This window comes from Scleropages formosus, chromosome 22, assembly GCF_900964775.1.
Source record: "Scleropages formosus chromosome 22, fSclFor1.1, whole genome shotgun sequence".
Taxonomy (NCBI): Eukaryota; Metazoa; Chordata; class Actinopteri; order Osteoglossiformes; family Osteoglossidae; genus Scleropages; species Scleropages formosus.
Genome location: NC_041827.1, coordinates 5,786,771 through 5,808,211, shown reverse-complemented (window position 1 = coordinate 5,808,211; position 21,441 = coordinate 5,786,771). Strand labels below are relative to the sequence as shown.

Genomic DNA, 21,441 nt, shown 5'->3' with positions numbered 1-21,441 from the left:
AGTCTTGGATTTATGGCAAAGCAAGTCATCCTTGCATGAGAGGTATTCAAATTTTAAAACAACAGCCAGCTACACAAAGGAGCAATCGCGAGGGGACGGTGGGGGAGGGATTGCTCGCGTATTTCAACAAGGCACAGCTGAGAGGAACAGATAGCAAAGGAAAAGAAAGAGACAAGCGTAAGACAGGCCCTTCATGCCAAAAGCTGAAGAAAAGCTCATGTCATGGTAATTAAAGCCCTCGAAAGGGAAACCGAAAAGGGAACTGAGCAACGCGTGTGGCCATATATAAGTATTTCCCCATTCTTGCTGCACCCTAATGGACGCAATATGTATCCTGCCACTCTATATATCTGTAGATGGACACTCGCTTGTCTTCCTTTTACAGTTTCCGGTGCTCAGCTCAGCCCTTGTTAGATGTTTGGAACATTTGCATTCATATTTATTCATTTAGCAGGTGCTTTTCTCCAAAGCAACTTCCACTGTATTATTAGGCTGACACCTTTGCACCTAAGGCAACCTACAATGGTACATACTCATATATACACCAGTGGAACACACCCTCTCTCTCTCTCTCTCTCTCTCACACACACACACACACACACACACACACACACACACACACACTACAGGCAATTTAGAGTCACCAGTTCACTGGAAAGCAAACACAGGGAGCAACGTGCCAACTATAAAGAGAGCCCATAAGTGACATATTATAGCCATTTAAGTACTATGAGAAAGGGAGGATATTAAAATAAAAATATAAAATTAGTTAAGATATACCAAGCAAGGGATTTCCCACAGAGACACTGCTAAGTGGAATTTGTGCTAAAGCATTAGTTAGTGGAAAAATGTAAAGTTCACCCGATGATGATTTTTAGCGGAAGCGGAAGCAAAAATCTCAGAAGCTTCGGATAAAAGTGTCTGCTAAGCAAATAAGAGTAAATGGCAATGGCGCTTAAAACATCCAGTAATTGACACACCCATGAGAAAAAGAATGTCATACGCTGCACGCAGAGTCACATTTGTCCTTTATTTCATCATCATTGCCAAAATAATATATACATATATTTTTACAGAATAATGTGTGCTTAGTGAAGTCTGCACACTGTAATGTGTACATATCTCCAGAATGAGTGAAATGTATACAGAGAGGAGAATTTTAAAAGCATGGACAAAAGGAAAGGACCAAGAAGTCCCTTAAAACAGCATATGAACTGGTGTTTCAGTCTCGCCGACCACGACAGTAGTTCATCACTAACACACACAGATTGTACTGCAGCTAAGGAAATGAGCCTCATGCAAGTCACATTCACACAGCATCACAACCAACAAGTTCTCCAGGTGAACGGTGAATTATCTACGAACATCCCGTCCATCGCTTTGGCTGCTTATATTAATCTGCTTAACGACCCTGTGGAAGTGGGGGAAAAAGAGAGTATTGGCACTGAGCTTCAATTTAAAACGTGTACTTGAGAAGCTCATAGTGGTGTTTGAACTGTCGAGTGCAACAGCAACACTTTTTGCTCGCGTCAGTCAAAAACCTTGGATAGAAACAAATATCGGCGGTTGCAATCAGGGTTAGCGCTTTGTCTGTTTCCTGGGAGAAAATTGTTTTCTCAAGGTCTCTGGGAGTTTCAGTTTATTCGTGAGAAATATGCTTTGCCAAAGTGTTTCACTAAAATTATTCTGGAAAAGGAGGAAGCTTCTAGACAAACAATGACACCATCTGTCTGTTTACTTGCACATTAGTTAGCTCTGCACGGGAAGGGGCGCTACAGCCACGTGTGTCGAGGAAGTTGACGACAGTTACGGCCTTATTCAGATGGCCAGTGGCTGTTCTTGTCCGTCACACATGCCGTCACTCGAAAAGCTCGGTACGGGACAGAACGCTATGTGCCAGAATTTACCTGGTTGGTCCAGAGTGCAGAAAACGTCAAAAAAACGTACACCAGGAAAAGCTCAGTGAGCACAGGACCTAAGGAGAAGCTGCGGGTGCCTTATTCAGACACAGTACATACCAGTCAAAGCACAAAACTCGAGGCAGCCAATACCAGCACCACTTTTTCCAGTTTTTCATTTAGGCGAGTAACTAAATTTAATACTGACGATGCATAAAAATGACAGAAGAAAATAAGTCTTTAGCAACTGAAAAGTTCCTAAATTTTTGGTGCGTATAATTGAGTTTAGTTACATGTATGAACATCCTCAAAATTACCTAAAATACTGACATTAATTTTAGCACAACTGACTCAAAGATATCGGCATAACACAATCTGAATCATCGCCGACATTCTTTTAATAATGATCAGAGTAACCTTCAGCTCTAGAAACTCTTTTCCACATCTTTTGTGGGCTACGTAGCAATCTGTGGCAATTCTATAGCAAGGCACTCCGTTAAATAGGATTTGATTGAATGATTGGTCCTCTTCATCCACACTGAGCCATTTAAATAAAAACCGTGTGCACTGCCACTGTTCTGTCTTTAGTGGAGAAATTCCAAAGCGTTGTACCTTCGACGATACTACAGCCATCCTCGACAGTCTCTGCACGGACACTCGCAAATATGACTGCGAAATCTGTGAAAGAGGACAAAAGCGCTCTTACCTTGCTTATGATCTGGCCATTAATTTTTACAACTGAAAGAGACAGTAGTAAAAAGTTCACAACACCAACTAGTGCACAGGTCTGTATTTTGCATAACTCATCAATTTATATTTCTCTGCAGATACACACACACACACACACACACATTTTCAGAACCGCTTGTCCCATACGGGGTCACGGGGAACCGGAGCCTACCCGGTAACACAGGGCGTAAGGCCAGAAGGGGAGGGGACACACCCAGGACGGGACGCCCGTCCGTCGCAAGGCACCCCAAGCGGGACTCGAACCCCAGACCCACTGGAGAGCAGGACCCGGTCCAACCCACTGCGCCACCGCGCCCCTCTCTGCAGATACATAAAGGGAAAAGTTGTTTTTCTCACATCTTTAAATTGGTATTGGCAACATTCAACAAATGCAATGTTTCAAACTGTATTTAGTCAGAAATGCATCAGTATAAATCAAGCTGCAGATTACTAATTGTTAATTGAACTATCGGACCACTTAAGGCAGGGGAATGGATGAGATTTTAAACCAGCAGAGACATGGTCAACGTTTTTCTTTTCGACAGGATGCAACTAAGAAAAGAGACCTCCGCACCAGTATGCAGATGTCCATCCACATCATTTTCAGCTCCTTAGAAATAAACTCTTACAGTTGCTACAAAACCTAATAATATTTAATGATTAAATGAATACAGGATCATGAACAACAGATTCAGAAAAAACTATAAAACAGTAGGGACATACTTGCTGATCATTAGTGAAATACATATCGTTCTAACATACTATATTTTTATCATACACATTTTAAATAATCACAAATGGTTACTTCTCACTTCAGACTCACTAAATTATGCACAAAAAATATTCAAATAGCACATTGTTAATCTAGTAACAAACTTAAAAAAGTACACAGAAATAGAAACAAACTTTTTTTAGTCTGAGTAACAAGAAACTTTTTAAAAAACAGGTTGCAGTGTAGTATTTGCAGTATATACTGAAAGAGAAGTCTTTGATTTTTTTTTGGAAAAACATTAGTACTAAAGTGTACGTGTTCCTAAATCATACCTCCTTCAACCTCTCAGTTTAGGCTATGCCCGTCATTTTGAGAAAAGGTTTGTGAAAAGGTTTCTGAGAAAAGGTCTGTGAACCTGTTGGAATATCTGGATTTCGGTAAGAACGGTTCTTTTATATAGCAGATGAGGTCAAGCCCACACATGAACCGACTGGAATAAATCGGTCTAATTTCCCTCTTTTCAAGATGCCACTATCCTAGAGGTTCACGTACTTTTTTCTTGATTGATAAAACATTTCATCAATACAGATATTGCAAGGTAAAATGTAAATGTTCAAACACCCTGTGTTTTGTTAAATAAGTGTCTTTATCTATTGTTACGACTTAGATTATGACCAGATCACATTTCAGAAGCAAAAATCCAGATGTTTCCAGATTGTTCAACAACTTTTTTTCTCACCGCTATACAGGAATCAAGACTGTGTCCCTATTTTGTGAGTTCTGCATTATTTGACAGAAGCACATCACAAACTTGTAGTTTTCCACTGTACGTCTCGGTGAGTCGTCTGCTAAGAAACAATTTAAGTTCAGCAATTCGATCGAATTTTCATTGCGTAAAAGTCAAGAAGAAGACAAGGAAAGGGAAGAGGTGAAAGGAAGGAGAGGAAAAAAACAATGAAACTCAGAGACGAGGTAAAACGAGAAGGCACCGGAACATGATATGTGAATTTCGAGGCTTCTTTCTGTAAAAATACGGAATGCAAGTACGCTGTCCGGATGGTTTCAAAATGCAAAAAAAAAAAAACAATTTGTTGCAAAGGGTAGTGTAGCATGCCGGGGCGGTCGGAAGGGGGGGGGGGGGGGGGGGGGGGGCAGAGCTGAGGATGGAACAACAGCAGCTGAACGTAATCAATGCCTCTATTTCTTCCCCCGGGGTGACCAGTGAGGGAGAGAAAGTGACTGAGGAGCAGACGCTGGAGACGACCCCGGGACGTGAGAGAAAGAAAGCACGACCCCGACCACAACCCCCCCCCGAGTATCTCCACGAGACACCAGTTCCCCGCACCCCGGTTTCCCCCTGCCCTTTCTGTCTGTTGTCCCTCCCACCAATAAACCCCCCCCCAGCAACCCTCGTGGCTGTGTCAGCCCCTTCCTCTTACAGGTAGTTACAGATTTTCTAAGTCTGTCTTACTTTTGTGAAAAATAGAAAAATGGTACTAAACACATCCCCCATAGCGTATCGGTAAATACACGCGTGAGCCACGGCTTGGAGCCCATCTCTGAAGAGGAGGCCCATGTTCCTTAGGGCGAGTGAGTGAGATGACTGGATTCTCTCCCACTAATAATTTCCTTTTGCACAGAGAAATAACCACAGGCTGCTGGAGCATTTATAGGGCTGCAGGTGAACGTGGACAAATGTAGCTCTTCCCCAAACATAGTAAGTCACCAAGTGAAGCTTACTACTGCCAGGTGGCTCACAGCATGCAAACTGGAGGAAGCGTGTTCCTGTTTTCACCCTTCTCAGGATGGTGTTCGGGGAGGGGGTCAGGAGAGCATTGGCATAACTTGCTATGATTGACTAAACCAGGGGGAAAGGATGAAGTATTAAGACAGAATTTAAGGTAATTTTAGTCTTTTCCCTGGGCAAAAATGCTGGTATGAGATAAATAATATTCTAATTATTGCCAGATTTCTTCAAACTGATATCCTAACTAGGAATACAAATTCCACAGTGATTATACATTTCTAGAAGAAATAGTTTTTGTTGCTACATAATTTTAAAATGTATGTTCACATCAGAATAAACAAAACATTTCATAATTTGCACTAACTACATAAAAACTACATGAAGAGGAATAACAGAGAGGGAAGAAAAAAAAACATATTTTCATTAGGTTCAAATAAATGGCGATGCCATGCTGTAAAAGAGGACGGTGAAGGACTAAACAGCTCAGGTAGAAGCGTAACGTGTGAACGAGAGACAGGTAGAGACAACGAAAGCCAAGCAGAGCAGAGCAGAAGCCGAGTTCTTCATTCTCTTTTTATCACTTCTGCTTCTACGTATTTCTCATTCTCTCTCTCCCAAATCCTCTTTGGCTACAGCTGCAGGTTTTCCAGGATTGTGTGAAACGCATTCATAGTTCAACTGAAAAAACAGTGGATAAAAAGTCCGTTTCAGCCCAGCATGAAACGTCTAACATGGGGAGTACTCTTTCAGGACTGGGCAAATATTTTGTTTTAATCATTTTGCCCATGGTCAGTAAGGTGTTTTCACATCCTATCTATGCCAATAATAAACTTCCCCTCTGCAGAACGATCAGTAGATGTGACTGAGACAAGCCAAAATCTTCCTTTGTATTTGAGGTAATCCCCACCCCTGCCAAAGCCACCAGGCTTCATTTAATAGTCTTTAGTCTTTTTCACTTCATATGAAATTCATTAATTCCAATCATCAACATTCTCCAGATGGTTTGAGGTTGGGTTTTATCTGCTGCCCAAAGTAATCCCCTTGAGGTAACTGGCTCATGTGTAGGGGTCGCAGTAACTTGGCAGGGCAAGGCCAATTTGTTTGCAGGTTACCTAGAAGAGGGACTATTGCACTCGGAGGCTGGGCAACAGAACTGATGGGTGATGTCATCGTCTTCCTCTTCTCTGAGAAAGATACAGGGATGGGTAGAGAGAAACAGAGAAAAAGTGTGAGACAGGAATACAGGATGGAAGAAGAGAAAGAGCGAGACAGAAAAAAGAGTGCTTTGAGCAGATGGCAGCGAATAAAAAAGGATAAAGTGGAAAACGGTCAATTGCTCAAGTGAGGGCAAGAACGTATTGCTGTGTTTACATTCATTATAATTTGAGGAGCACAACTTTCTTTTACAGAGTGGCAAAAGGATTCATTGGAAGGTCCTCACTATAAATTCTAAAGCTATACGTGCAGTTGAGAAAAGAGAGGTACTACAAGAGCAGAGTGCAATTTAGTCTGGCATTACGTCTACAAATGCAGTCAGACCATTGCATGAAGAACTTTCCACAGGTTCCAACAGTTACTTCACATGCAAGTAATACCATGTTAAGTCAGTTGCAGGGGCTGATGTGGGTGCGCATCCCAAATTTCTCTCAAATGTTCTATGCCACTTCCATCCAAAGGCTGAGAAAGCCGAATAAGCAAATGAATTATTGCTTCTCAAAAACATCTTCCTCGGTGCTTATTATCTCTGAGCCTGGTTCAGTGTATATATGTGCTAAAAAACATCAGGGTCCAGCAGAGAGAATATCCAGCCTACACCCTGTCAACCGATGTCAGTAAATCGGACCCAGACAAAAGGCGTGTGTGGGACGGACTAGTTTCCATCCGTGCACAGCTTGCGCTATATATGGAGCTCGTGTGTGCATGATCAATAATAAGATGACAAATGCATTTAAGGAATGACCCAGTCGACAACTGCGATTAAATAGGGGTTTGTGGATATGACCTATTTTTATTTAAATCTTTTTATTTTTGATTTTCTGTAGCTTGAAGTTAGCAGTAAAAAAAACCTTAAAGTATTCTTGCTGTATCCGAGATTTTAAACAAAAACTAACCAGCAAATAGATTTGAGCCTTCTCTGTATTTTGAACTTTTTATCAGTTGTGACTTTACGAGAAAATATGACTTTGGAGTTACGAACAAAAAAAAAAAATTACAGACTTTCGGTCCCAGGTGTTGTCACGCCCTCCACCTCAGCGCAATGAGGCGCAGCTGCAGCGCATCTGGGGACGAACATATAAGAGGAAAGCGCAGAACACGCACATTTGCGGAACCTTGTTCAGGCCTTGCTGCTCACTCGCGCTTCTTGTTATCGATCTCCTGACTTCCCTTATTCCTAGTTCCTGCTCCTCATCCTGCTCCTCGTCCTGCTCCTCGTCCTGCTCCTCGCCCACGCCTTCCTGGTTTACCACGACTCCTCGCCTGTCTACTGGATTACGACTCTTGGATTCTCACGTCGGATTTCGCTCGCACATCGGTGACCTTTTGCCTGTTTCACGACCACGTCTTTTGGATTGCCCCATGAGAAAGCTTCCTGTGCTCCGCACTTGGGTCCGACGCATCCGCTCCGGGGAACACCGTGACAGGTGTGTTCATAAGTTGAAGAGCAAGCATTTGGTGAGCACATCCCGAACCCTTGGGACAGCACTCTCAAATCTGCTCTGCAAGGCATATTTAATATAGATGTCTGCACTTAAACAGAGTGAGTTTTATAAATGTTAACTTGGACTTACCTTTACATGTACAGTCATATGTGCACAATTTCCAATAAAAGCCCCTTCTCAACTTTTTATAGTTATTTGTTGAGCTGACACTTTTCTCCAGAGCAACTTGCAATTACTTACCAATTAATACACCTGGGTAATTTTACTGGAGCAACTCATGGTAAACACCTTACTTAAGGGTACTACAGCTAGAGATGGGAATCAAACTTGTGACTTCCAGGTCCAAAGGCAGCAGCTCTGACCACCACACTACCAGCTGACCCTTCCCCCCCACTCCTGTATTGTCACACATCCTTGATGCAGCACTGCTGCTCAGCACCTCATTACCAAGGGACCTTCTGCCACTGGACCTTCAAACCAATGTTGAAGTGGGTTTGCATGGCAACTGCGCAAAGGCATCCTGCCAGAGAGGTTCCCTTGTGATCTTTCACAAGGATATGGGTGTTAGCAGCTCCTGTTCACCTCAGAACTCAGCCTATCCTCTATTGCTATTCTGCTTCACCGCCTACTTCCTGACTAATGTTCATGACTCACATTTCAGTGTATGCACTCCCACCCACAGGTGTCCATTTGTTAGGATGCACATTTTCCTAGGATAAAGTTTTTTTTTTTTTTTTCTCTCTCACATATTAGTAATTTTGCTAGTTTTATCACCGAAGCAATGTGTAAATAATTATACCCTGATATCTTGGAAAAGTACATTTAAGTGCTTTATATACAATGACCTCTGCGATATTGTTGCAGTCAACACTTATAATTTACATCCACAAATGCTGTTATTTTAATATAGTAAAACATTCAAATGTAGCTGGAGTACAGAGGAAAAACCATTTCACCCCCCCCCCCCCCCCCCCCCCCCGCAACATAGCTCAGGGCAGAATTGCACATTTCACACACTGTTAAGCCTCCTTCCAACCGATTCTATCCATTACTCTATATAAAAGCTGCAGGTTATGTATGATCAGTTTACTGCTTGGTACCATCTCTAGAGTAACATAAAGAAACACTTCTCCAAAGTGACATGATTGGAGTAATGATTACGAACTAGTACTTAGCTGATATCTTTATCCAAGGTGACTTACAGATACACATATACACTGCTGGCAATCTAGAGTCACCAGTTGATCTGAAACACATCAACAAGACAAGGAGAAAATCAACGCCTTTGAATTATGATGCTGGAAAAGAATGCTGTGCGTACTGTGGACTGCCCAGAAAAACAAATCGATCGGTAGTAGAGGTGATCAAGCCCAACTTTTCCCTGGAAGCTCAAATAACAAGGCTGCACAGTTCATACTTTGGATACATGCAAAAAGAGAAACATCATTAGAAACAGACACGGGAAACACGCTTGGCCAAGTCGAAGGACAGGACCATAGGTACGCCATGAGTCGTCATTGATTCAACAGCACTGAACAGCATTCTTATGAAGACATTCAGTATTACTGTGTAAGCTCACATTCATTGTAACATATCAAATAAGGTTTATGTGGTGACAGGGTTAGACATGGTTTTTTAGCTTTTACCTTTTGGTGCAAGCAGCAAAGCAATATAAGTCTTTTTCTCTCTCACACACACACACACACACACACACACACACACACACACACACACACACAGAAAAACGGTAGTTTAGAGTCACTAATTCACCTAAAACACATCTTTGGACCATAGGAGGAAACCATGTTAACTGTACAGTCAGTAAGAACTATGAAAGAGGTGAATGAGCACATATAGACAGCCTTAGACTATTACAGAGAAATTAATGAAGGGAAACTGCCTTATTATAGTAACCAGTGTTGTGCTGTGGTTATGCTGTGTTATGGTGAGTATGCACATTTTAATGGGATTTGGCAATATTTTACCATAGATGGCTGCCACTTCTGGGGCTCAGGGACACAATTAAAATGTTTACCTTTGAAACTAAGGATAATTGCATCTTCGAGTTATAAGAATTCGCTTCGTGAAGGTTTGCTCAGGAACGCACTTTTGCCGGAGGGTTGGTGTGATTTTGACAAAGTCAACTTGCAAATCACAGGCTGTTAAAAGCAGCCAATCTGAGAAACAGACTTGCCAGTTTCCACACTCAGCCCCCGCACCACTTACACAAACATACGTGTGGACACTGGGGTGCATGCACACACACATACATGCACAAGTTTTGCAGAATGAAAGACAGACATGAGCAGTGACCTTGTGAACTCATTTCTTCATACGCACCATAAACATCTTTCAGCCAAATTATGTAAACATCTCTGTCCAGGATGCACCCTACCCCTGAATAAACTCCAGGATGGGCCTTTGCAGGCCTGCTGTGCACAAACAGTTAATCATATTGAATGACTGGTTGAAAGTAAAAAACTTAAAAGACAAGCTAGAAATAATCGTTTTTGTTACAATTGTGTTGGTGTTATTGCTGTCACGCATAAAATTACTGTTTGCTTTGGAACTTTAGGTGGCATTTTGTATCCTGGAACATTTTTTTCTCAAAGAGAAATAAAAGAGAAATAACTGTAAACAGACCGACTTGTTAGAGGAATTTGCATAACGGGGTGATTTCACAGAACAAATTGAGCCCATTATGTGGGGTTATGTGGAGAATGGGTTTACTTACCATGGTGAAAGGCATTATTAATCTAAGTCTCCACTAGGAGTCAGACTTGACTCAAACGCTGTGTTTTAACAGCAACATACTGTGCTGGAATGAAAAATATTGTGTTGTAAACATGGTGTAGGATGTAAAACCATAATATTTGATTGCTGTGTGCGGAGCTTTCATCACTTTGGCAAAATGCCAACACAAAATACACTGGTGTTGCATTGTCGTTGTCAGCATGAATCATCCAGTGCTTTCAATGCTTATATGGCACATTGTGCACAGTTCAATAAAAATAATTGAATCCTTAATATGATTACTGACCCTTTTGTTCAGTGCTCTGCTGTTCCTACCAAGTCTGAGATTTGGGGAGGTGGCGGTTGGTGGTAACCTTGTGTCTTACCATACCCATTTATTTCTGCATATATAACAGATTAATAATGTGCAACTACACAAAGTCTAAACTGGGGGGGGCAACTAGTTAGTTTACTCGTTAGAACTGCTGCCTTTGGATCCAGAGGTCATAGGTTTTAATCCCACTTCCAGCTGTACTACCCTTGAGAAAGGCACTTACCCTAAAATGCTCCAGCAAAATCACCCAGCTGTATAAATAATTTAAATGATGTAAATGATTGCAAGTTGCTTAACACTAAGTCATTTTGGAAAAAAGCATCAGCTGTAAATGTAAAATAAACAGAGAGAGGAAGAGAAAAGGGCAAATTAGAACAGATAAGTAACATGTTAGAAGAGGGGAAACTGCATGTGAGGAAAAAAACTAAGAATTGTGCTTGTTAGAATGTGTAGGAAACTGGCTGCATGCATCTATTTAGAGAATGGGTGAGTGATCTCCTAAAATGAGTGTAAAAGTGTTCAAGAGGCACTGTGGGTGACTGTGCACTTGGGATTTAAATGACAGAAATAATGAATGCGCCTTTGGTTTGGGGAAACTGCATGTGTTCTCTGTGTGCACCGGCAGTCTGCTAAACAGAAGCATAATGGTGGCATTCAGATCGCACGAGTACTAAGGTTGTCTCACAGCTTTATGTACCTCTCAGTTACTGCAGCTTCACAGTGTGAATGACACTGAATATCAGACTGACTAATTTGTCGCTAGAATGGAAACATGATGCTCACATTAATTTAAAGATTCTAGGTTAAAATGACTGCATTTACTTTTTTAGCCGATGCTTTTCTGTATCGCAACTTACACTGATTTGCTCATTTGGAGCTGGGTAATTTTGGCTGAAGCAATTTAGGGTAAGCACCTTGCTCAGGGGTACAACATCTGAGATGAGATTCAAACCTGCAGTCTTCAGACGTGAAGGAAGCATTTCCAGCCACTATTGGACCTGCTAACTAACCAACACCAGTATGAACCAACAGGTGTCGTAGCTGCAGCTGCAGTGCCTGGCAAGTAGAGTAGGTGAAAAATAGCCATTAACCTGCATTGGAATTGAAACTGAATGGTTGGTACAGCAGCCAACTGAGAGCTGTTCTCACTACAAGATAAAGTAGCGAACAAAGTACCAGGGGTTGAAAGAGCATTTAGCGATCTGTTATGCGGGATTAGATTCAAGCTTTCTTCCTCCATTCTGCTTAAGTACAGTGAAAGGTCTAACTGTACAGCAGCAGGAGCCACTCCAGGTTGTGCCAGCATTAAAAAAAAATAAATAAGCAGGGATAAGCATCCCACCTAAGCAAGTCACATACAGAAGGTAAGTAAAGGCGGGGTGTTTCAGAAATTGTAGTGGCTACGGTATGAGTACTCAGAAAAGAGTCGGCGTACAATATAAATGGGTCTGATGAGTGAGAGAGTGAGACTGACATGCCCCAGGGATAGACGTGCTGGACAGGAAATGAAAGGGATTGCGAGGCTGGCACTCATCACATCCACAAACACCTGTTCAGCTAAGGCTCATGAAAGAGCCCTGCCCCCTCTCCTAACCTATGGAAAGTCAAAAGGAAAAATCTGCTTAATGTAAACGGGGGAAATTCTACGTGTTCCGAAGAGGAAAATCAGCGAAGACCAGCTGGGGCTCGGGAGTGCAGGAGAGACCGCTTCAGAAAGGGTGATAAATAGAGGAATTACGAAGAAAAGGTTGGCGTGCTCTGAGGATGAAGCACAATGCTGCTCCTGGTTTCAACACAAGGAGACAGAGAAAGACATGGAAGGGGAGAGAGTGGTGAGTCATGGGGCAAACGGTGGAGCACTGAAGGGTCTGGTGGAGGACTCTGGCCCTTACCTTGCCTGCTCCAAGTGCCTGGCAGAGAAGCGAGGTGGCTTGGGCAGAAGGAGCGTGGAGGGGCAGCAAAACTGATGGTGACTCGTGTGGCTGTTAGCGGTCAGACTGGTGTGAAGGGAGGAGGTAGCAGAAGCAGTACTTTTGGCGGTAGTACGATTGCAAGGATTGGCAAAGGTGGAATTAGTAGATAACCTGACACAGAGAGAGAAAGAGAGGTAGAGACAGAGACAGAGAGATAAAAATGAAAGTCAAGAGAAAAAGGACAAAAAGAAATGACAAAGACAGCCACAGATATAAATAAACTGTGAGAAACAGCAGCGGTGGCACATCTAAAGTACACGGAGCAGATAGAGTGTGAAATGAGGAAAAAGTGACACCTATAGGACAAAGAAAGTAGCGCACCAGGTTGCACCAGGAGAAAGAGCAGACACTGCAGCTCAGTCATTCAGAAGAAGCTTTTCCCAGCAATCACATACATAGCTTATATTCACTAAACTTATTATTTTCCTGCAAAGTATGTTTCTCAAGGGCACAGCAATAGGGACATGATCCTATAACCTTTTTCCATTTTCAGAAATGTTAGGGATCCGAGGGCTGCTGGTCCGAGCGCCACCCAAAATCTAACCGTGCAAACCTGAATTCATAACATCCACCGAAAGCCCTGCAGATGACAGTGTCTGCTCACAAACAGTGTAAAAAGGTAGAGACGGTGAAGGCCACTGCGGCACAGCAAGATCACGGTGCTTCAGCAAACCGTACGGGTCTTCCATGATGAGCGGTGCTGGTGAACGGTTACCACAGAGACCAACAGTGAGCTGACGACCCAAAATAAGGCACGGGAGAGGAAGTACTACAGTTCAAGGAGCATTATGGAGTAGCCTCCCACCTTTACACTGCGTTATGTAAGAGCACTCGAAACCACGCTATTATGTAAGACCGAAAAAAAGTCAAACATTCTTAAAAACTTTGGTTTGAGAACAGAATAGCCAGCAGAGTGCTTGTATATATGTATATCTATTTTGACCAATAATGTCATTTTTGCAGAACAAAATGATTTACACCTGCAGAATTTAACATATGAAACTATATGCATATTTTATCCTTTCTTTCTCGTTATTTCAATGCATACATTTGTCAACCAAAGAGGTTGTATAAATGTGACAGGCTTTTTAATTTTTTCAGCAGAAATTCAGAAGCAAATAATACAGAATGTAGAAAATAAACTGGCGCAGAACACGTGCTATTTTTGATGCTGTGGAACAAAGTGGGACAGAAGTGACCACTTAAGCAGGAAAGAAGCAAATGGATAGCAATTAAAATTGCTTATATATGCATGCTGATGGGTCAAAGTAGTAGCAGCAGTTGGTTGTCACTAATTTGTCTTGGCAGAGCCAGGTATTATTGAGCTGTAAATTGTGGTTCCTCTGGAACCACTCTCTGCCATGGAATCACTGCCCACCAGCTCATGACACATAGAAAAGTGGCAATAAGAAAAAGCAAGCAAAATAGAAAAGGTAATTTGCTAGCATCTTGGTCAGAATCCAGCCATCTGGCAACTGAGGAAGTGAGGAAAAGAAAACAAAAAACTCCCAGGACAAGGAATTGGGAGAAATATGATATCGTCTGCAGGTCCAAGTACCAGTGGCTGCCCACCCCTGCTAGATAGTCTAGTGTATTAGAGTGTGTCTCCATGGGGTGTTTGCATCGCAAACTAATTCCGTTCAATGCAGAAATAGAGGCCATAGCCCAAGAGTCTTCTGTCTCCAGCTATGGAGACATTTGCACACTCCTTGATTCCATTTACACAAAAAACAGCATTAATAACTGAACGTTTCATAGGCTCATATTTAAGTAGAATGGATGACTCCAATAAAATCCAGCTGTCCACAAAGATTTCGAGAGGGATAATCTCGATATCCTTGACTAAAAACATGAGAAAATGCAGATTCTCCAAACCATTACTGTTATAGCTTTTTAACGCTTTTAAATGCTCTTACAATCTTTAATGCTTGAACAATTTCCCCGGCACTAATGTATAACCACTTTGGATTTTCCCCCATTTCCATAAATGTACTTACGCATTACTGTATTCTGCCCTGAATAATAAATATATCTCATCCTGCAGCCTTCCTTTCTTAATGCTCTGAGCACATCAGCAAAGGCTGGCTCAATTCATGAACCAGAGAAACCACGATCACCAGTAACAAGTAGAGGCAACCAGCAGGATGCAAGCCATCACACACACACACACAGACTGGACACAAAACAAAAGCATTACAGGAGAGTATCACTCCGCAGCAGAACAGACCCTGCTATTGAAAATCAAAAAAGACATGGCATACAAAATGCTTGTGCATAAGAAACCACAGAGCATACACAGAGATGGAAACAGTGGGGAGGTGCAATGAGTACAAGAGACATTAAGGCAGAAGAGAGACAGAGAAAGATGATTAAAAAAAAGTAAAATGGCAAGATAAAAGGAGGCAGGCGGGCACTGGAACAGAGGTATGGGACAGTAAGTACAGTAGGGCCTTCCTGACAGAACCACTGGAGGACGATGAGAGGGATAACCACTAGAATGGGTGCAAATTCTGCTCTCAGAAGCACCAGCCTGGGATAACTGCAGTCCAAGTAAAGCCTGGTGGAGTGCTTTTTAGGAAAACGTGAAGGGCGTTCCTATGACGGGGAAGTTTTTCATTTTCATTTTGTTGCTCTTTTCATTTGAAATCAGTGTTTTAAACATAAACACAATTACAGTGAAACCCCTTAAGAATTATTAAACAAACATGACAATTTGATCCAGCCTGTCATTGACTTGATAGACCCTTTCACTAAAAAGCCTAAAGCCTCTTTTTACCATTGATAATTAACCAGTCACCTGATGACTTCTCAGTTTTTACATGTATTCATTTAGCAGATGCTTTTCTCCAAAGCGAAGTGCATCTCCTAGAAAATACAATGCGTGCATTACGTTATCAGAAAGAGAGACTTAAATGTCGAGTTTTTCAGTTTGTTATCTGTCTATCTCATCCAGACTGTCTTTCTAGTTCATTCGGCTTTGTTTTCTCACTCTTTTCCAGGCACATCACCACTCTTTTGTTAGCCATAAATTCTTGATAGAGGAACGAAGACATCATTCAACACGAAAAGCACCTGAAGACTGCGCCAACGATTTGTGGAGAAGCCCTCCACCCCATGTGAAAGTCCCACAGCATTGCCTTTGAATTTCACGTCCCTTAGTTTGTAACAGCCAGATCAAACTAAACAACGGTAGCTTTGTATATGTGAATCTTGATCCAGCAAGGAATAATAATTTTTTTTTTTTTTTTTAACATTTTCAATAAAAAAACATTAGTTAAAGAGGCCTTTGTACTTGGCCTGTGAAATATCAAGAAGATCCAAGGTTCAGAAGTTGCACGGAGAGTCGGCTGGGAAAATGAATCTCCCAGATTGTTTCAATGATGTTTCCGTGTGTCTCCAAGCCGTGGTCCTCACTCGTTCCTAGTGACATCAGGAGCACCTGCTGCCCGTAACCATCGCTTGCTGCCAGCGTGGGCGTCGAATGACACTGCCACTTCCCAGCATGCATCGGCCAGGCCCCTTCTCAGCCCTGAGTGCAGCAGCTGCTGGAATACTAATACTGTTAAGCATTTAGAATAAGGAAAATATTTCCGCTGGAGAATATGACAGATTTTAGCTGATGCACTCAGCCAGTTAGTCACTCAGTACTAAATCGGAAAGCATGCAAACAAGCTTTCTGTTGTTTTACATTCAACATTTATTCCATCTTAAGTGAATTAAAGACTGTACCTTTTGATTTTATGGCAACTTCAAGTTCTTCACATAGATAAGTACAGTTCTTGACACTAAGATTCACTCCTGAATTGCTGCCAGACTGAAGCACATTTCTGAGAATCACATCAGATAAAACTTTTCCAGCTCAACTAGCAATAATGTTCCATCTATTACATAATCAGGTTAAATAAACAATAGATTATTACACAAATGTCTGCCAGAACATCCACAATTGTTTTCCAAGAATGATTCAAGCTTTGTCCGAGCACAAGGTTAGGTTGAAATGTTGTATGGCTATAGTTAGAGCACAGTGTACTGTCAGACGTGTATTTTCTTTAAAGGATCTCTGGCTGTATATGACAGTTTTCAGCAGAAATTCATCATATAATACATGAAGTGCATATCTTCACCTTTGTCTAATTGTGACATAGGGTTTTGAATTTGTAGCTAGAGCATTACACCGAAAATCAACAGCAGTGGGACACAAACATACGGGCAAAGAGAGTGCACCAAAAACTTGCAAACACTCCCACATACAGCAGCAAGGGCCAAAGGTTAAAATATTACACTATATCACAGGTATGATAATGTAGGATTGTCTAATAAGTTCTAGACTTCTGTCATGCACATATTTACAGAACGAACTTCAGATGTAGACAAAAGCATAAGAATTCTTTTCTTTACCTACAGAAGAGTAATCAGCCTACATTCCATGACATCATCATCAAAAAATGGGTGGTGGTTGAAGAACAAAATAGATGGGCCAAATCAAACATTTTCTTAAGGCTTCATTCAATGGCAGCTAGTAGCACAGTAGCTAGAGCTCCTGCTTTTGGACCCAGAGGGTACGGGTTCAAATCCCTCTTTTAACTGTAGCACCCTTGAGCAAAGTACTTAACCTGAATTACACAAGTAAGAACTACCCAGCTGTATAAATGGGTACATAGCTGTAGGTAGTTTACCATCGCAAGTTACTTTGGAGAAAAGCATCAGCTGAAAGAATAAATACAAATGAATGCTTATCCATTTCTGCCAGCCAGCACCATTCGCATCAACCCCAAGTTCCCAGGATGGATTGTTTTTATGAGGTAATGGAAAGTTCTTGAGATAAGGTCACAGAGCTCCACTCACATCCAGTACGTGTATGGTGTGTTTGAGACTAAATGCCCCCAAGGCAAGGGATGACAGAAAGCCTGTATGCGGCAGAAAATGGCCACTTCCTCAGGACTGGTGATGCTGTTTATTCAGGGCCAGCATTCCTGCCCCATGCACTTGTCCACCAGAAAGAATTTCAGTACAAGCTGAGAGGTGTGCCCCTAACAAACACAGTAGTCTGTTTGCTCAAACAAAATCAGGTCTATTATTCAATGATCATTTTTACATTTTTAAAGCAATTTAAATCAAAGAATTAGTGTGTGATCTATTTCTGACTTATTCTGTATTTTCTCAACTCAAGATCTGTCCCCTGGGGCTTTTATATTGACATAAGCACAGTATTAGTCAATTAAAGCACATAAGGCAATGCTCATGGAGGGGTTTATGCCTGACAGTGGGAAAGGAAGACAAGATTACATGTGATTTATATGACAACCACTACATTTGACAATTAGCATTTGGTCAGCAATTCTCCAAAACATGGATCTGACGGCCCTTCAACTAGGTGGTAACTTGAAAAAGTGCAGACTCTGCTACAGCAAAATACATGGAGACCCCTGTACCTTGAGACACCCATGAGAAATCTTCGGCACCAATTGACAATGCCCTCCGCCCCGCTCTGACTATTGAACATCCGGGGCACCCGCCAAGCCTGATCCAAGCATCTAGCAGAGTCCAGAGACATAATCTCCCGGAGCACCATGTGTTTATTAGTTTTTCACCACATTCTGATGAGTTTAGAACGTAATTAATGTATTTCCAGAGTGCATTGAAATTTCTTTTTTCATTGTAAAACTAATGATAGATTAGCTGTGTTCAACCGGGGAAGAGCCAAGGATCCCTTTGCAGAGGTTGCTGCTGAAAAAAAATCCCCTCAGTACATCGTCCACACCATAGTGACATCATAACAGGAATTACCAATGGCTTTGAAAAGCCCAAATAGAGAGGTTTGCCTGTGAGGTGCAACCATGTAAAGGGATATTAGATATAAAAATAATTTTCAGTCATGAGTCCCCAAATTGGGGTGGAACAAACAAGTCAGCTTTTCATCATAACTGTCTTAATAGAAAGTAAATGAAAGAGCTATAATGCACAGGCAATAGAAATATCTCGAGAGGTTCACGCATTCATCCTGAATAGACCAACTACCACAAGGCTTGCAGCATCTCTGAATTCCTGCTTAAAATATAGTTTCAGGGGACAGAGAAAAAGACATAAGGACATGCTGACATTACAATGTGTGTTGCTATGGGCAACTGTAACAAATGCAGATAGCAGTTGCCACAGCAACAGAAGTGATAGCAGATTTTAAATAGATACACAAGTATTGTCTGCCAGGTTAAAAGTTCAGTTCGTATTTAGGGAGAAACACTGCATAATGCTTTTACATTTCAGCATCTGAACACCTTTGGTTATGTGTGGCTTTTACAAGTGCCCTAAACTTCCATTTCTCATTGAGCAATCACTGTCAAACATAATAGCTTATTTCCTTTTACCTGTGGTGTTATGACACCAACATCTAGAAAACTATAACACCATTGTAGCAATGAATAATGTCTTTCTGTATTTAAATCCACCCAGTAAAGGTAAATAACTCCCAAAATTAAGAATTGCACAGTATTTGCTATTTACTATTTACCACCCATTGCAGTTTTAGATGTCTGAGTGAGAAGACGGCAATCTACTATGCCATTAACTCAAAGCATCAGTTACATGTGTTAAATTTCTGAGCTTGACTGAAGATCTCCATGGTTTTAACCTTGGCTGGTTTTGGGCAGTGGGAGGAGAGGCTCGCTGAGAAAGAAGCACCCCTGGGTGAATGTGGGAGGTAAAAGGAGGCGGATGAGGCGGAACCGCTGGAGGGGAAGCGCTCCAGTTTCTACGGAAACCGCGTTCTCCTTGCTTAAGCCGGTGTTTGATTGCTGTCCTGTTACCCTATCACTTAGCTTGCTATCTCTACGAAAATCTGCACAAAACATCACATAGCACCAAATTATCACTGTCTGCTGACCTTCTGGAAAATTGTCTGTAAATTTCTCAGAATTGCCCTTCACAATGCTGGATAAAATGCTAGCGATACCTAGAATGGCAAGGTCACGTTAAACCACAGATCTTATATGTGAATAACAAGTGTAAGTAGCCTGTCCAAGTTAGGAAAGAACGCATGAATCGAATGAATATTTATTTCACTTCCAAGCCAGAGCAATGGTTTCATATCCACGACACATCCATTAACTTACATTTATTCATTCAGCAAGTGCTTTTCTCCTAAGCAAGGGAATACTTAAAGTGAATACCATGTAATATTGAGCTGTCACCTTTTCGTCCACAGTCACTTACAGTGTTAGATACGTCACCTGCATCAATCACTCACTTATAGACCAATGGAAATGAAACGCAAACACAGAATTTAGAGTCAACTATCCTCCTGAAACAGCTCTTTGGACAGTAGGAGGAAACCCATGTAAACTCTACACCGACTGGGAACAAAGCAGGTCCTCTCAGGTCCTCTCCAGGTACTATGGAGACAGAGCTATTTGCTGCGCCGTCGTGCCACGCGCTTCAGATTGGCCATTGGGCCTCGTTTTAGCAAATCACTAGGAAAAAGTAGGAAAATTGTAGTTATTGAGAATGCTCTGAATTTCTGATGAAATACAGCTTCTCTAAAGTTTAACATGTAAAGTCTATTCAAGTAATGCAGAGTACAAAGCTTAAAAAGCGTGGTTTACATTTAATAATAATGTTGGCATAAATATTTCAAAATATTACAAGACTTTTGACTTTATTATTGATTAATTTATCAAACACTTCTCATATAAGGTACTTGAAATGATTTCCGCATTTATGCAGCTTGGTAGTTTTTAATGGAGAAATTCCAAGTACCTCGATCAGGGATTTCGTAGCAAGAACAGAGAACCTTCGTTTGTAAAGCGAGAGCACAAATCACTACACTACCTTCCATCTATTTTCTAAAAAGGACAATAACTACTTTGCAGATAATTTTCACTTTACACCTTTATGTAGCTGGATGTTTTACTGGATGCAGTTTATGTTAACAAGCAATCATCAGTGCTATATTAGGATGGCAAAACTGTGGACGCTCAGGTCACTGCTTTTGAAATGAATACATTTTGATATTCGCTTACATAGGAACCAGTGTTTGGCTCCATGCGCAGCTGAGGATGGAAAGAAATCAGGCCTGAAAAAGGCCACCTGGACTTTGACAAAAAAATTAGCAGAGACAAATTAGTGGCTGTTTGGAAGCCCTGCTTAATGGGCATAAATTAAAGGTGGTCAGGCACCTCTGATGACAGTGCTTCACAGGAAATGCCCTCCAGCGCATACAGTTACGGGAAGAACCTCAGCACATGCTTCATTCGAAGAGGGAAATGTGTGGCAAAATTCTAATCGAATTTATGTAAAGAAAAAATGTAGTTCTGGCAAAAAGTCAACGTAAAGTATCAGCAGTCAGTAAAAATGTTAAATAGTACACTTTATGAGATGTATGGGACATGGGAGAACATGTCTTGCTTCTATCATTCAAACAAAGTTTAATATGCTAACCTGTTCCATCTACTGCAATTTATCTGCTGTGGTACCTAAATTATGCCCTGCAAATTTTTCATTCTAAATGGCAGTGCCACTGAGAATGATGTATGCTGCCGGAGGTGTGCGAGGGTGAAAATAAGAGTAGGTTAAGGAAGCTATTTCAGGAAGGTACACACCTTCCTTTAGAAATGTACAGTTTTTATTTCAAGTGCATCTGAAGGGAAGGACAAACTGAGG

At 41.5% G+C, this 21,441-nt stretch overlaps 1 protein-coding gene across 3 annotated transcripts in view; it reads right to left on the bottom strand.

Annotated features, from left to right (window-relative positions):
- Positions 1-21,441, bottom strand: part of iqsec2b (IQ motif and Sec7 domain ArfGEF 2b) — a 78,270-nt gene that overhangs the window by 36,545 nt on the left and 20,284 nt on the right. For 2 of the 3 annotated variants that reach the window (XM_029247741.1, XM_029247740.1), the window contains one exon: positions 12,706-12,897. The exons of the other annotated variant lie outside the window; for it this stretch is intronic. In XM_029247741.1, coding sequence (XP_029103574.1) covers positions 12,706-12,897 — 192 coding nt within the window. The remainder of the gene's footprint in view (positions 1-12,705; positions 12,898-21,441) is intronic. 3 annotated transcript variants of the gene reach the window in all.